Raw genomic sequence first — 13,268 nt, forward strand, 5'->3', positions numbered from 1 at the left:
TTGCAGCGGCAGTGCGTGAGCTCTCTGAAGAAAGAGACACCTTTGTTGCCCCTCATCACTTGTTGTCTAACGGTGATATATGTGCTCGTCTTTCTCGGCAACGTATTGTTGCCTCTAAAATGAAAACTCTAGTTGGCTCGAAGGAGGTTTTCCGTACGAGGTCCCCCTACAATCTTCCACATTGTTGTGAAAGCGGCATGGGAGCGCTGGCTTCTTAGGTATTTGAGGAACTCAGTCAGTCTGGGAGCCAGGTCGCTTCTCACAAGGTCCGCCTCATGCACGGTGTACACCCCACTAGTGCGTTTGTGAGGTGCTGTACGACAGGCGGATGACCTCCGACGTCGCACCGAGCTCATGAACGGTAGAGGCGTTCGTGGCGGCGTTTCTTGCGCATCTTGCACCCATGACCATACAAGGCGGAACTTGTGAAAGGCCTGCTCGCATGTAAGCACGTCCACGAGCGCCAACGCCGGGTCCCAGTTGGAGTCTATCTTTTCTCTGTACAGTAGCACCGCACGAGACAGATACGGTACGTCGAGTTTGTCAGCTTGGGGTGCTCCGTAGGAGCAGACCAGAGTAGCTAACGTTTTTACTGTGGCCGTGGTGAGCCACTCAGTCCAAATACAGCGAGGAGGTGACGAAGGTGCGGCCAGCAGTACCGGTGTACCCAGTGGGGAGCTTGTTGTGGAGGGTATAGGATTGATTTGGCCTACGGCTTCCGAGCATCGCACGCGGTCAAGTAGATAGTCTAAACATGTTCTCCCTGCGGCATCTGCTGCCGAAATGATGGCTCCTCGAGAGACTAGGCGCCTTACAAAGTCAACGGAGCAGAGACGAACAGCTAGAAGCAGGAGGTGGGCCCTCGCCGGCGCAGCTCCCTGAAATAATGAGGCCTTCCAAATCGGCAGCAGATCCACGGAGTCGTTAACATCCACATCGCCGGCGGCAAGCAAGCTGTCCAACAGAGATAGCATATCGAACTGCAGCGCAGTTCGAATATCCCGAGGTCGCTTGTAGCGCCGCAAGGACGGTGGCTCGGGAGCGCACTCGCGACCTGTTGATCGTCGACTGCGTGCTCCCAGAAGTGACAGGCGCCCAGGGCGAGGGTTGGTTCCAAGACTGCTCGTCCCGCTTAGCACGAAAGGCGACCGGGTGAGTGGCGACTCGATGTGAGGCATCGGGAAGTACACTGAGGGAGGTGAAGGTCGGTTCAGAATGGGTGAGTTGAGGCGCGGCGTAAGGTTCACGGCGGAACAGACGTCACTTCCGCTTGGCGGAGTGGCCTCCTCCAGTGCCGGCGGCGAGGCTCTCCGTCTCAACTTCATCAGGCGTGCCTCGCGCTGCCTGGCCTTGTAGGCGCTCAGACTACTGATGGAGGAGGACCCCAGGCTGATGTGACTTGAGGGCGAAGCACTGCTCAACTCGAGACTTCCAGGTGCCTGCCGCTTGCTGTGCATGAATACGGACAGTGGGAGATTCTTGCGGTTCATAGGTCGAGGAGAGCCTGAAGCTCCGAGGCCTGAAGCTTCGAGGCCTAGAGATGCGTCACCAGAGTTCGATTTCCCAGCTGGCGAAACGCAACTGTCCAACTTTTTGTTTGCGATAACCAACGGCGTCAAGCGCCTCTCCACGGTCGGAGATTTTCGCTGGAAGCGTACTTGAATTCTTCGAGGAGTGATGTCATTTTTCCAACCAATAGAAGTACGAGGAGTGATGTCATTTTTCCACCCAACAGAAGGCCATTTCACGACCAGAGGCTTCTTCGACGTCGTAGCCGGTGACCGCGACTCCATTCGCGCCGGCAAATCCGGACTGGCATTTCGACTCACACTTGGTCGAAAAGCTTTGTGGGGACGGCCAAAGGTGCTGGGTACGGTTGATGGCTCGCGGTTGAGGTCTTTCATCATGACTGGCTACTTCATAACGCTGAATATAACATTTTGCGACAGAATAGGATGAAAACGTGCTTACTCGCCTTGTTGGGTTCTGGCACCGCTTTCTACCTCCCAGGTTCAACGGCGAACACGTACGAAGTGGGGGCGCCGATTCCTGTGACGTCTGGAAAGCTCATGTCTCACAAGACGCAGATTCCATACTCTTACTACCACTTCGATTTCTGCCGGCCTGACGTGCTGACGCGGGAGCGGCTAAACCTGGGCCAGATCCTAGAGGGCGACGTAGTAGAGAACACGCCGTATGAGCTTCTTATGAACCAAGACCAAGACTGTAAGGTATCCTGCAGAAAAGAGTACAATAAGGAGGCTTTGGAGACGCTAAAGCAGCTCATCGACGAGCGGTATTTTGTAACACTGAATGTGGACGACCTGCCAGTCGCCCTACAGCTGGAGCTGAGCCACATGGATGCTCAGGAGGGAGCTGTGACAATTGGGTATCCTCTGGGCCTCCCACCTCTTATGGGGTCGGATAAGTATACCATCATGAACCACCTGGACTTCATCGTAAAGTACCACTCCACGGATAGAGGCAATCGGGTGGTCGGTGCCGAGGTGATTCCCAGATCCATTGCCCATTCGGACGTGTCCAATCCATGTGCGCAGCGTAAGGATGACCATGGTCCTCTATTCCTGTCGGCCGCAGTACCCGCGTCCGGTATGGGCGTCTACTTCACATACTCGGTACGGTTCGAGGTCAGCGACGTGGCTTGGGCTACCAGATGGGACCCGTACTTCCGCCTAAGCAATGAGGAGGCGGCTATTCACTGGTACGCCGTCGTCGACGGTTTGATTGTAGTCCTCCTGCTTGGTGTCAGTGGAATTATCATCCTCATGCGGACTGTGCTGAAGGATATCGCACGTTACAACACTCTGTACGACATCGAGGCTGAAGACGAGGAGACTGGCTGGAAGCTCGTGCATGGAGATGTCTTCCGCCGACCGTTATTCTCTCGATTCTTGGCGGCTCTCGCCGGATCTGGCGTCCAGCTCCTCATCATGATCGCGCTGGTGACGTTCTTCTCGCTACTCGGTATCATCAGTCCAGTTCACCGTGGAGGTCTACTCGAAAGCTCCTTACTGCTCTTTGCGTTGCTCGGTGGCCCCGCAGGGTTTGTCGCGGCCCGTTTCAACAAAACTATGGGCACTGACGAGCTCTATGCGGGACGGTCCCTGGCTGTGACTGTCTTCACAGCTCTGCTATACCCAGGAGTTATCTTCTCGGTATTTTTCCTGCTTAACTTTGTGCTATGGAATGAGGGTAGTTCCGGAAGCGTGCCGTTTGGGACGATGTTCATCCTTCTCTTCCTCTGGTTCGGTGTCTCCACGCCGCTGACGATAGCAGGAGCGTACTACGGCTACCGACAGGAACCCTTCACAGTTCCTGTGCGCGTTAACAAGCTTCCTCGAGAAGTAAAGTCTGTACCTGTCTTGTACAATCCCAACCTGTTCGCCTTTGGCGCTGGCATCATTCCGATATCTGTGGCCATTGGGGAACTTAGCTCCATCGCCAACAGCCTCATTTACCACAACTTCTACTATCTGTTTGGATTTCTGACTCTCATCATCCTTCTGACCGTGTCTGCGGCAGCCCTCGTGAGCACCATTACGACCTACAGTTCCCTCGTGCAAGAAAATTACCATTGGTGGTGGCGATCATTCATTTCTGGAGCAAGCGCTGGCATCTACCTCTTCATCTTTGCTCTCGTTCAGTTCCTCTCGATCGAGATTGTCCGCTTCGCAAGCGTCATCATTTATTTCGGGTATGCATTCATCCTGTGCTTTACGGTGGCGGTGGTGCTGGGGTCCATCGGCTTCATGTCGAGCTTTCTCTTCGTGAAAACCATCTATGGATCCATTAAAGTTGAGTGAAATTGATATTCCATATTCGGTAATGATCGGAATTCTGTTGCTCCCTGTCGTGTTGTGGTTGGCTTTTCGAGTGGTCGTTTGGCTCTACGAAAACTACTCATCCCCTCGGGACCTGAAGGAGTTGCGGTGTGCAATGATCACAGGCGCGAGCGCCGGCATTGGTAAGGCACTCGCTATAGCTCTTGCGCGTGAGGGCCTGCCGGAGATGATTTTAATAAGTCGTCGTAAAGACGAGCTGCAGGTGGTGAAGTGCGAGGTTGAGAAAGCAGCCAGGAGGCCCATCAAGGTGGTACTTCTTTCCATGGATGTGGGCAATGCGGAATGTCCAGGCTGGACTCAGGCGCGTAACCTGGTAGAGAGTCACCAAGTAGGCCTTCTTGTCAATTGTGCTGGGCAGTGCCCATGCGCAACCTACCTCCACGACTTGACGGACACCGAGGTCAGCAACGTTGTCCGGGTGAACCTGCTGGGCGCTATGCAGCTCACTCGCACAGTGTACGGCGCTATGGTCGCCAAGAACCTGCCAGGAGTGGTGGCGTTTTTAGGCTCGGCAGCGTCTACGCTACCCGCGTCTCCTTTGTATGCGGTGTACACCGCTTCGAAGGGCGGACTGGCTAGCTTCGCTTCCGCCTTGCGCGCTGAGGCGTGCTTTTCACGCGTCACCGTTGTGAACTTCGCCCCTATGCTGGTCGCGACGCAGCTGGCTAAGATACGAAACCCGAACCGTTTCGTTCCGTCTCCTGACGACTTTAGTTCATGTGTCCTGGGTCGACTGAAGACTGCAAGCCGATGGCCGATCAGTTCAGTTACCGTCTCTCCTTTCCGTTCTCACCAACTGCAAGAGTCTCTGATCTGGCTTCTGCCTGAATGGTTGTGGGTATGCTTGTCCTACGCCGCCTCCAGACGAATTATGATCAAGGGCAAGCAAAAGCGCAGGGCACAGGCCTCTAACGAAGCCCCACAGACAGGTAATGACGAGGTGGCAGGCTGGCATCGTGCCAGCCTCTTGGGCTCTCCGAAAAGCACGACTGAGTGTGTTAAGGCAGGCCCAGAGTCCATTTACCACGACGCGAAGGAGAACGAGGAACGCCCCACTGGATTCAACCTTATGAAGGCGGGTCGCGCTGCGCACCCCACTCGGCGGAATCTATCCTCAAGAAACATTGTCAAGCGAAGTGACCGACCTGCCTTTAAGATGTGACGAGTAATTTGTAATGCTATTCATCGGCTGCGCGGGACTGGGGTGGGTGAGGGAGAGGCGTGAGAGGCAGTACGTGACCCGGAGGCTGACGGAGGCGCCTCTTCTTTGGGAGTGCCTCTGGCCGTCCCGAACACGATCTGGGGAACCACGAAACACACGGTGAAGCCAAACACGGCTAATGAGGCGTAGAACACCGCCAGCCACACCTGGCCGTAGTCGTCGTCAAAGTCGTTGATGTCGACCTGATTGATGCGTGTCATGTCAATGGAGATGCAGCTGTCCTTCACGACGACCACGGTGCCGACGCCGGTCATATTGTTGTGTGTAAAGCTGGTCGTCTGCGTTGAGCCACTCAATGCTCCACTGATCACCAGTCCGCCATCGCTCGCCCAGTCGTTTTGGGCTATCGGAGTCGCGAAGAATGTGTCCGTACCGCATACGGCGTTAGCCACGACTACGTTGGTGCTGCTGTCGGCGATGTTCAGCGTTGAGGTATTTAACGGCAGGTCTCCTTTCGGCATTGCTATGTATCGAAGGCTGGTAAGGGTGGGCTGTCCGCCGGGAGCAGAACCTGACGTTTTCATTGGTCGCCACGTGAAGCCGGTGGTATCTACTGACACGATCGCCGGGACGTACAGGTCTGTAGTCGACGCGGCGACAGCTTTCGCGTCGGAGAGAAGCACAGTTGGAGCTTCTGAAAATGTCACGTTCACTCCAGCAGGGTCCTGGAACTCTACTCGACCTGCAGCCCCCGTGGACGTCCCTGCAAGGATATCTCCTACCGTGGTTTCCCACTTGCCGAGCCTCACGGCTACGTAGTATGCCCTCTCCACCGAAGCGTCCGTTGATTCCTTGATCTCGAAGTCTCCTGTCACCGATCTCGGCACCGCCTGCGAGAACACGTAGTCGCCACGTGCGGTCCCCAACGAGGAAATTACTGCGAACTCAGCGAAATCGATGGGACCTGGGACGGAGAGAGGGCTGTCAACTCGGCCAATGTACAGGACGGGAACGCTGGGTGCTGGTGTGGTGGTCTGACCGCAAGCCAAAAGCGGCACGGCAATCGACAGGAGCAATTTCATGGAGAAATTCGCTAGGATTCTCCTGGCTACGCACACAAGGGGACTAGTATGACCGATAATAACGTACCGACGCACATGACGTTAGTCATGAGCTTTTGGTGTCACCTAATGCGCCGGCAAAATCCGGACAGCGAAATCGCAGGAATACAGGAAGAATGGCGGCGTCTGACGCGGCGTCGAGCATGTCGGAATTCGACCAGCTCCTAGAGAGCCACACCCAAGAACCTACACCAAGGGTTAGCTCTCAGGAATGGGCCCACGTCACTGAGCATGAGTGGTTGGAGCACGAACGACCGCTGATCGTTCAGGACTCCGAAGCCGCCCAAACCATCGTTCCACACGATGCGTCTTGGTCCGTCTACTTGTGGACCATCACTCGCCATATGTACTCTCGCAAACCCTGCAACAAGGTGATTGCGACACAGGGGCGCATCACCTTATGGGAAGCTCTGGAGGAGTTCGATATTGTGAATGATTTCCTTTTCCTCATCAAGGTGGCAATCAGCGTGCATCGCGGACAAGCCAGCTGGAAGACGGGTCTCATTGCGCTGGTGTGTTTAACCAACATCTACGTCCTATCCGTAATTCTGTACAGCACAAGGCAGTTCATAATCTATCACCGCATCGGAGCTGAAAGCCGGTGGCTATTCCGTCCTTTTGTTGCGCTGCGGCAAGTCCGGCTTTCTGGCGAGTCGGATCCGACCGCACTATTCATGTTCGAGCGTCTCCTCTGGACTTACCAGCTAATCATGCGAGTCTTCGAGGACATACCTCAGGCTATTGTATCGGCCCTGTTTTTGGCCACCTACGGCAGGGATTTCTATGTGAGAGCCAGTTCTGGGTATCATTCAGACTTCATTCAACATCGCATTCTCCCTGATGATGTCTGTGCTATCCTCCTACAGAATGGGTATCTACTATCCCATGAAGAATACTCTCGCGCTTCTGCTCTCTAAAGAGCCGCCGATCCATTCCCCTGCGCTAAACGAGGCCTCTACTACGACCCGGAAGTTCCCCTACGTGTTGTGTCTAGCAGGCTCCATGTGGACGGTGACATTCGCTGTGTGCCTTCTGCTGTGTCCCGAGAGGCACACGATTCTGTTTTTTAGTCTGGCTGTGGGGGTGACCGGAGCCATTATAGTGGTCATCACCTCCGCAGTGTACGCCCTTCATCTTGAGCGGCAGTACCTGCACACAGCCGAAGTCGAAGTGGTGTGATCGCATATTGTGTGAATTGATGGACCGGGAGCACTACGATGAGCTGATTGTAGTTCTCGATCAGCTTGCACTAGCCGTAAGAGACCTAAGGAACGGAACTCTGATTCGTCATCCATCCGAGCCTCGTCTGACTGTGGTGCCCTCGCTCTCAGGCGAGATGCAGTGGGACCCTCTCCTTGGCTTCTCCAGGTTTCCACCGGATTCCATTCCTAGCAGTCTTTGGGACGTTGATAGCGACATGTGTTCCATTTGTGGGTCTGAGTTCTCCTTCCTGTTCAGGAGACACCACTGCCGCACGTGCGGTGTCCTTTGTTGCGCTCACTGCTGCCGATCTTTCGTCAAGGTCCATGATAGCGTTATGTATAAGATCATCTGTTCCAATTGTTTGGAGAAGTGAGTCGCAAGAAGACTCCGACACAGATTTGGCCGCATTCAACATTGGCTGGAAGACCTTGATATCCATAACATACCCGACGTAATCGCAAAGGTCGTCGAGGTGCGCGAGAGCTCCAAAGGACACCTTCTTTGCCGCAGGAAAGTCAAAATGCTGGAGGGTGGACCGGATAGGGCACTTTCATTCAACGCGGAGTACCTGCCACATCAAGAGTCGTCGTCCTTTGACGCGGAGTACCTTGCAAGTCTGGAGTGTTTAAGGTTAAGGCAAGCAGCTCGCACCCGAACCCGCTCGGCGAAGAGTACTGAGTTTGAAGGACCGAGGCCTCATATTAGGAGCAACTCTGATGAGGCTCTGGCTCGCCATGAAGGACCGAGGCCTCATATCAGGAGCAACTCTGATGAGGCTCTGGCTCGCCAGGAAGATAGCGAACTGTTCGATAGCGAACTGTTCGATAGCGAGCTCTTTGTTACGGCAAGAGGGGCGGACCCATCTATGGAGGAGTCAAAGGGCCTCCCCTACATGATGAGTCCCCGAAACCGACGACCTGACTATTTCTCAATGCTCTGTGCTGACAGCCGGCTCCCGAACCCGACCACAGACCAGGGAAAAAATGATTCAAACGCCCATCCATTTGAGGCGCTGGTTAACCGCCTTGCGTTGCTCGCAGGAAGTATGCAAATGTGAAATTTTATGTTCGGACCGGCCGCACCCGCATACTGTGCCGATCGCTTGGTCGGTGCGGAGTCTAAACCCAAGGAGAAGGACGCTGCAAAGAAGTGTCTGCGGAAGGCAGCAGGCGTCGTCTGGAACGACTCCACGCTGTTAGATTGGCCTGAAGACGACTACCGTATTTTTGTAGGAGACCTCGGTAACGAGGTGACCGACGAAGCTCTCTGCACTGCGTTTCGACCTTACTCATCGTTCCAGAGGGCCAAGGTTGTTCGAAACAAACGCACCAACAAATCGAAAGGATATGGCTTCGTCTCATTCGGAAAACCTGAGGACATGCTAGCGGCAATGAAGGAGATGCACCTGAAGTACGTAGGAACACGGCCAATACGTGTAAAGCGATCGCGGTGGCAGGACCGTGCGATTGACAGCCAAAAGAACAAGGCTCTAGGCAAGTCTCTGGATGCTGTACCTCTGAATTCGAAGACAATGCGAAAGTTCAAAGTTAAGAAAGACGTAGCGAAGCGATTCGGTGACGTGTCAAAATCATAGATATGAGTGGACAAGCTTCCCAACATGCCTCCGGAGCTCCTTCAGCTCATGCTGCCTCGCGCTCACAAACGCCCCTGGCCTCTCACCATTCTGCCTCGCAGCCGCCGACTCCGGGTGCTGTAACGATCATGAGTCAGCCCCCAAGCCAACACCCAAGCCAACACCCAAGCCAACACCCAAGCCAACACCCAAGCCAACACCCAAGTCAACAGCCAAGCCAGCACGCGAGCATGCACCCAAGCCAGCACGCGAGCGTGCACACAAGCCGCCCTGCTAGTCAAGCTCCGCCGAGCCAACCAAGGAGCCAGCACCACAGCCAAGCTCCCAGCCAGGCCAGGAGCCAGGCGCCGAGTCAGGCTAGGTCGGGAGCGCCGCCTGGGTATGTGGTGAAGGAGAATCCGGTGACTAAGCCCGTGGTCATCCTGCAGCAGAGGGTGGTACCCCACGCAAAGTCGGTGATTGATGAGAAGACTTACAACATCGGACCCATCCCTGACGACGAAGTCCACCAGCTGAACGGGCAAGTACATGCTTACAGTTACGTGGACAAGTCTGAAAGGATGCTGAAACCCGTGCAGCTCGACGTCGTCATGTACATGCGTATTCCCCAAGTGCACGAGGAGGAGAAGCGAGGCAGCTACGTTGAAGTGCCAGCTGGTGTGGACATAGACGGCTACCTACCGCACATGCGTAACGAGACTCTGCAGCTGGTCCTCCTCGAGAGCTATCTAAGCCGAAACTAGTGTACTGTGTTATGTAGACATCGAAATAAAAACCGCCGCCGGCATGCTATCTCTCTGCTGGGCCCTGGTGACCGCCTCTGCTCACTGGATTGACAAGGCGGGATGCACAGCGGATCCCGCAAAGCGCGCAGAACCACCAACCTACTTCGACGAGTTCATCGACCATCGGCTGTCAGAATCGCCGATGAGAGTGTGGCACTCGCCTATGGTCGATGACACCGAACTTGAGAGAACTGTGCTGTTGCATGTGGTCGTGAACGACCCCGAGTCTTTCTACTTCGAACAGCCGCGGCAGCTGTCTCTTGGCGCGTTCGAGGCCTTCATCAAGAGTACCCCAGGCCCCACGCACTGTAAGGTTTGGCATAGCGGCTAAACAGTCTCGGCGCTGGTACTTCGTGTGTCAACGCTGACTTGCTACCAGTTGGACCTGGAACGAAGCCAGCACAAGCGTCCCAAGCGCCTTCAGCTGACGACGCTTCCCAAGAGCGCGTGCCACGGATCGGTAGTCCCAGTAAGTTGCGACGGGTCCTTTACATAGTTTCGAGCGAGGAACATCGAGGACCTCATCCACAAGACATGTCGCAAGAATACCATGAACGTGGCTTCATTGCCGAAGTTAGTTCGCGAAGACCTTCCCTGGGACAACAGCCACATCCGACTTCGGTTGCAGTCGGAGCGTGCCTGGTTCTGTGGAGCGTCTCGAGTGAAGTCTCACGTCCCGCACTACGACCAGATATTCCTCAACGCGAGTTTGGCAAACCACGACCTTTTGATCTTCTAGAGTCCGAAAAACCTGGTGAACCCCGCATTCGCGCGTCTTTTCTCCTCGATAGTCTTAGCTTGCTCAGCGCTGACGCTTAGCAAGTGGCAGATTACGGGGACCAGCGATTCGTGCTCCGAAGAAGTGATGCGGCCTGTCTCAAGGAAGCGGATTAAGGTGTTCCGTAGGTACTCAGCGTTGACCGGCTTTGTGTTGACGCTGGAATGCAGATTCGATACAGCCTCCGCGTTGCGCAGTTCCCCTTGCAAGAGCTTCACCTGCTCGTGCATCATGGATCGTTCTGAGCGAGTGTCTTGCAATTCAATTTCCAGCTTCGTTAAGCTATCCCGAAGGCGACGTGACTGATTATCCGATGCAAGAAAGTGGACGTTCTCCGTAGTTTCAGGTTCCGACCCGGGCTCTGTAAGCGGAGATACCGCCTCTAGGACAACGGAGGGACCTGGTGTCTCCGCCTTAAGCCGCAACGCTTCAAGGTCCGAAGCCAGTGCGCGGCTCGCCGTACGCTCCACATGCAGCTTATTCTGTAACTCGGTGATCTTCTCAGCATACGTATGGAGACTCTCCCCCAGTGACGCGATCTGACCCTCGTTCTGTGACTGTTCGTGTCGCAGCTTTCGCAGTTCGGCGTGTTCTACAGAGTGGACGTCCGATTTCGCCTTGGCCAACTGCTCAGTGAGAAGCGATACTTGAGCGTTCAGGCTCACTGCCTGCCGCTCGTTCTCCTCCAAGCACGACTCGAGTTCCTGTTCACGAGTACAGTCCCCTGGTTGCTGTGCATTGGCCAAATCCGTCTTAAGCTCCTCAATCTCCCTCTCGAGGGCCAACACCTGTTCGCCTCTGACCGCGCTGAGGCTTTGGTAGGAGGCGCTTTGCTTGGTGATGGCAGATGACCGATTCTTGAAGCGCTCGAAGTTCTCATGGGCCGCCTTCAACTGCTCTTCATACTCGGACACATTCAGAGCGCTCTCCCTCCGCAGCGAATCCAGTTCCTCCTGTAAGTCACTATAGGTGGGTTTGGGAAACTCCACATCCGTTGAGATCTCGCTCGCCGCGATGACGACCTGTGTTCCACTGGATTTCATTAGAAGACACCACAGCTGTCCCCCTAGCTCCACCGACTCCTTTACAGAAGCATCGGTCAGATCAAGACTGCTCCTCAGAAATTCCAGCTCAGCCTTGGTGCCCTCCAACTCCTTCAAGGCATCAGGTCCACCGTTCCTGTAGATCTCTTCCTCCTTATTCACCACTGTGCGGTTCAAGCTGTCAATGACCTCCGTTTGATCGTCGATTTGCCGCTTCAGTTCTCCATTCTCTCTGTTGAGACTTTCGAACTTCCCCTTGATCCTCTTCAAGATCTCCGTCTTACTATTCTTGGCCATCTCAGCCTCGCGCAGCGCAGCTGTCAACTGTTCCTTTGACGACTCAAGCTCAGAGGCGTGGTCTGTGTCCGACTGGCCCTAGTCTCTCACTCATGCATCTTTCCTCCAAGCTGGCACAGGCCTCACTCAGGGCCTTCGCCTTCTCGACTGCCGCGGCCAGGTCAGCTACCCCCAAAGCTGCGGTTATGCGGGACACGAGATTGTTTGCACCTGCAACTGGCAGTTCCTCTTCCGGTCTGAAGTCAATACAGTTTGGGGCGCAGGCAGTGTCGCCGGCAGTCTGTTCCTCTGCAGTTTGTTCCTCGTCAGGATGGGTAGCCATTGGGGTAGCCCGTCTCTCAGCGTCAAGGAGAGCTCGTTCATCGTCAAGACAACGCTGCGTGTGCGCCAATCGCGACATCTGTTCTGCTAGCGAAGTTTGCTCCTTGGCCAATACAGCCCGCGCAGCAACCGCTTGATTGCGCTCCTCGCCAAGAACACTCCACTCTGCTGCCAGTACCGCTTTCTCACGTTCCAACTGCTCTCTATCGGCGTCAAGTCCTCCCTTCGCCTCTAGAAATTCAGCGCGGATCTCGGCGACCTCGGCTCGTTCAGCAGCACACTGGCTCACGCTGTCTTCAAGGGTTGTGCGCTGGACCTCCAGAGCTTCCATCGCCGCGTTAGCCGCCTGCCGCTCCTGGGTTGCCTGTGCTAGCTCGGCGGACGCCGCGATCTTCTCGAGAGTCCAGGAGTCGTTAGCTAAAACGCCTTCAGGCAGCGACGACTCGCTGGTCTTAGACTGCATCTCGTCTTGGAGCCGCTTAAAGTCCGCTCGTTCGACTTCCAGCGCTTCTCGCGCAGTCTCGATCCCGTCCAGCATTTGAATCTGCTGCTGCATTCGCCGTTTTTCCGCCTCCCAACTGTCTTTGTTCATATGGAACAACGCTACTTCAGACTCAAACGCGGCCCGGATTTCTTCGAACCGCTGAAATTCTACATCCACCTGCGCCTTGGCATCCACATGTGCCTCGCTTGAGGCGGAGTGGAAGCTGTCGTCCGTAGTCTTGGCTCGCTGTACCGACATATCCCGGCGTTCGGTGAACGCAATTAATTCGGCTTCGAATGCCTGTCGTCTGCGATCGAGATCCGCCTCCAAGGCTTGTACCCGCTTGCTTTCTGCTGCGGAACGGTCTACGTCCTCCATCAATAACTTCACTTGCGTTTCGCGAGACTCGAGGAGCACCCTAAGCTCCTCTTCAGTGTCCTTGTTGACTAGTTTCTGAGGACCTGTAGAGTGCCGCGCAGCTGTGTAAAGAACCATACAGGGCGTACCTTGTCTGAGATGGAGGATCTCCTTTCTGGCTTGCGCCAGCTGGTCCATGAGCTTCTCAACATCATCAGAGGCCATCTGAAAAGTCTTATAAATGGTACCAGACAGTCAGA

The 13,268-nt window shown here is 55.1% G+C and overlaps 11 protein-coding genes across 15 annotated transcripts; 8 read left to right on the top strand and 3 right to left on the bottom strand.

Annotated features, from left to right (window-relative positions):
- Window positions 1–128: 128 nt before the first annotated feature.
- On the bottom strand, window positions 129–1,907 carry KVP18_000755 (uncharacterized protein; the record flags this gene model as incomplete). 2 transcript variants are annotated; one of them, XM_067950130.1, is made up of 1 exon in its annotated part: window positions 129–1,907. In XM_067950130.1, one exon carries the CDS (start codon window positions 1,905–1,907, stop codon window positions 129–131), a length of 1,779 nt encoding a protein of 592 aa, XP_067810124.1. The 2 variants fall into 2 exon arrangements, with proteins under 2 accessions (XP_067810124.1, XP_067810125.1); XM_067950131.1 differs by having other exon boundaries at window positions 129–1,457.
- A 48-nt stretch (window positions 1,908–1,955) lies between these two features.
- KVP18_000824 (uncharacterized protein) lies at window positions 1,956–3,824 on the top strand (the record flags this gene model as incomplete). Its single annotated transcript, XM_067950267.1, has 1 exon — window positions 1,956–3,824. The coding sequence occupies one exon, from the start codon at window positions 1,956–1,958 to the stop codon at window positions 3,822–3,824; it is 1,869 nt and encodes a 622-aa protein (XP_067810249.1).
- A 22-nt stretch (window positions 3,825–3,846) lies between these two features.
- KVP18_000766 (uncharacterized protein) lies at window positions 3,847–5,025 on the top strand (the record flags this gene model as incomplete). Its single annotated transcript, XM_067950165.1, has 1 exon — window positions 3,847–5,025. One exon carries the CDS (start codon window positions 3,847–3,849, stop codon window positions 5,023–5,025), a length of 1,179 nt encoding a protein of 392 aa, XP_067810158.1.
- Window positions 5,026–5,045: 20 nt separating this feature from the next.
- KVP18_000794 (uncharacterized protein) lies at window positions 5,046–6,107 on the bottom strand (the record flags this gene model as incomplete). The annotated part of the gene is made up of 1 exon (XM_067950217.1): window positions 5,046–6,107. One exon carries the CDS (start codon window positions 6,105–6,107, stop codon window positions 5,046–5,048), a length of 1,062 nt encoding a protein of 353 aa, XP_067810204.1.
- Window positions 6,108–6,262: 155 nt separating this feature from the next.
- On the top strand, window positions 6,263–7,325 carry KVP18_000825 (uncharacterized protein; the record flags this gene model as incomplete). 2 transcript variants are annotated; one of them, XM_067950269.1, is made up of 2 exons in its annotated part: window positions 6,263–6,931; window positions 6,960–7,325. In XM_067950269.1, 2 exons carry the CDS (start codon window positions 6,263–6,265, stop codon window positions 7,323–7,325), a joined length of 1,035 nt encoding a protein of 344 aa, XP_067810251.1. The 2 variants fall into 2 exon arrangements, with proteins under 2 accessions (XP_067810251.1, XP_067810250.1); XM_067950268.1 differs by having other exon boundaries at window positions 6,263–7,063.
- A 19-nt stretch (window positions 7,326–7,344) lies between these two features.
- KVP18_000798 (uncharacterized protein) lies at window positions 7,345–7,722 on the top strand (the record flags this gene model as incomplete). Its single annotated transcript, XM_067950224.1, has 1 exon — window positions 7,345–7,722. The coding sequence occupies one exon, from the start codon at window positions 7,345–7,347 to the stop codon at window positions 7,720–7,722; it is 378 nt and encodes a 125-aa protein (XP_067810211.1).
- Window positions 7,723–7,869: 147 nt separating this feature from the next.
- Window positions 7,870–8,406, top strand: KVP18_000754 (uncharacterized protein; the record flags this gene model as incomplete). Its single annotated transcript, XM_067950129.1, has 1 exon — window positions 7,870–8,406. One exon carries the CDS (start codon window positions 7,870–7,872, stop codon window positions 8,404–8,406), a length of 537 nt encoding a protein of 178 aa, XP_067810123.1.
- Window positions 8,407–8,412: 6 nt separating this feature from the next.
- On the top strand, window positions 8,413–8,943 carry KVP18_000814 (uncharacterized protein; the record flags this gene model as incomplete). Its single annotated transcript, XM_067950251.1, has 1 exon — window positions 8,413–8,943. The coding sequence occupies one exon, from the start codon at window positions 8,413–8,415 to the stop codon at window positions 8,941–8,943; it is 531 nt and encodes a 176-aa protein (XP_067810235.1).
- Window positions 8,944–9,173: 230 nt separating this feature from the next.
- Window positions 9,174–9,686, top strand: KVP18_000823 (uncharacterized protein; the record flags this gene model as incomplete). Its single annotated transcript, XM_067950266.1, has 1 exon — window positions 9,174–9,686. One exon carries the CDS (start codon window positions 9,174–9,176, stop codon window positions 9,684–9,686), a length of 513 nt encoding a protein of 170 aa, XP_067810248.1.
- A 43-nt stretch (window positions 9,687–9,729) lies between these two features.
- On the top strand, window positions 9,730–10,059 carry KVP18_000780 (uncharacterized protein; the record flags this gene model as incomplete). The annotated part of the gene is made up of 1 exon (XM_067950190.1): window positions 9,730–10,059. The coding sequence occupies one exon, from the start codon at window positions 9,730–9,732 to the stop codon at window positions 10,057–10,059; it is 330 nt and encodes a 109-aa protein (XP_067810182.1).
- Window positions 10,060–10,463: 404 nt separating this feature from the next.
- Window positions 10,464–13,233, bottom strand: KVP18_000770 (uncharacterized protein; the record flags this gene model as incomplete). Of its 3 annotated transcripts, XM_067950174.1 has the most annotated exons (3): window positions 10,464–11,908; window positions 11,937–13,130; window positions 13,158–13,233. In XM_067950174.1, 3 exons carry the CDS (start codon window positions 13,231–13,233, stop codon window positions 10,464–10,466), a joined length of 2,715 nt encoding a protein of 904 aa, XP_067810167.1. The 3 variants fall into 3 exon arrangements, with proteins under 3 accessions (XP_067810167.1, XP_067810168.1, XP_067810166.1); XM_067950175.1 differs by lacking the exons at window positions 11,937–13,130; window positions 13,158–13,233 and having other exon boundaries at window positions 10,464–11,846; XM_067950173.1 differs by having other exon boundaries at window positions 11,896–13,233.
- Window positions 13,234–13,268: the final 35 nt, after the last annotated feature.

Source organism: the organism of the source record quoted next, assembly GCF_019968955.1.
Source record: "MAG: Porospora cf. gigantea A chromosome Unknown PgA_NODE_2_length_148957_cov_356.986, whole genome shotgun sequence".
In the NCBI taxonomy this organism is placed as follows: domain Eukaryota; phylum Apicomplexa; class Conoidasida; order Eugregarinorida; family Porosporidae; genus Porospora; species Porospora cf. gigantea A.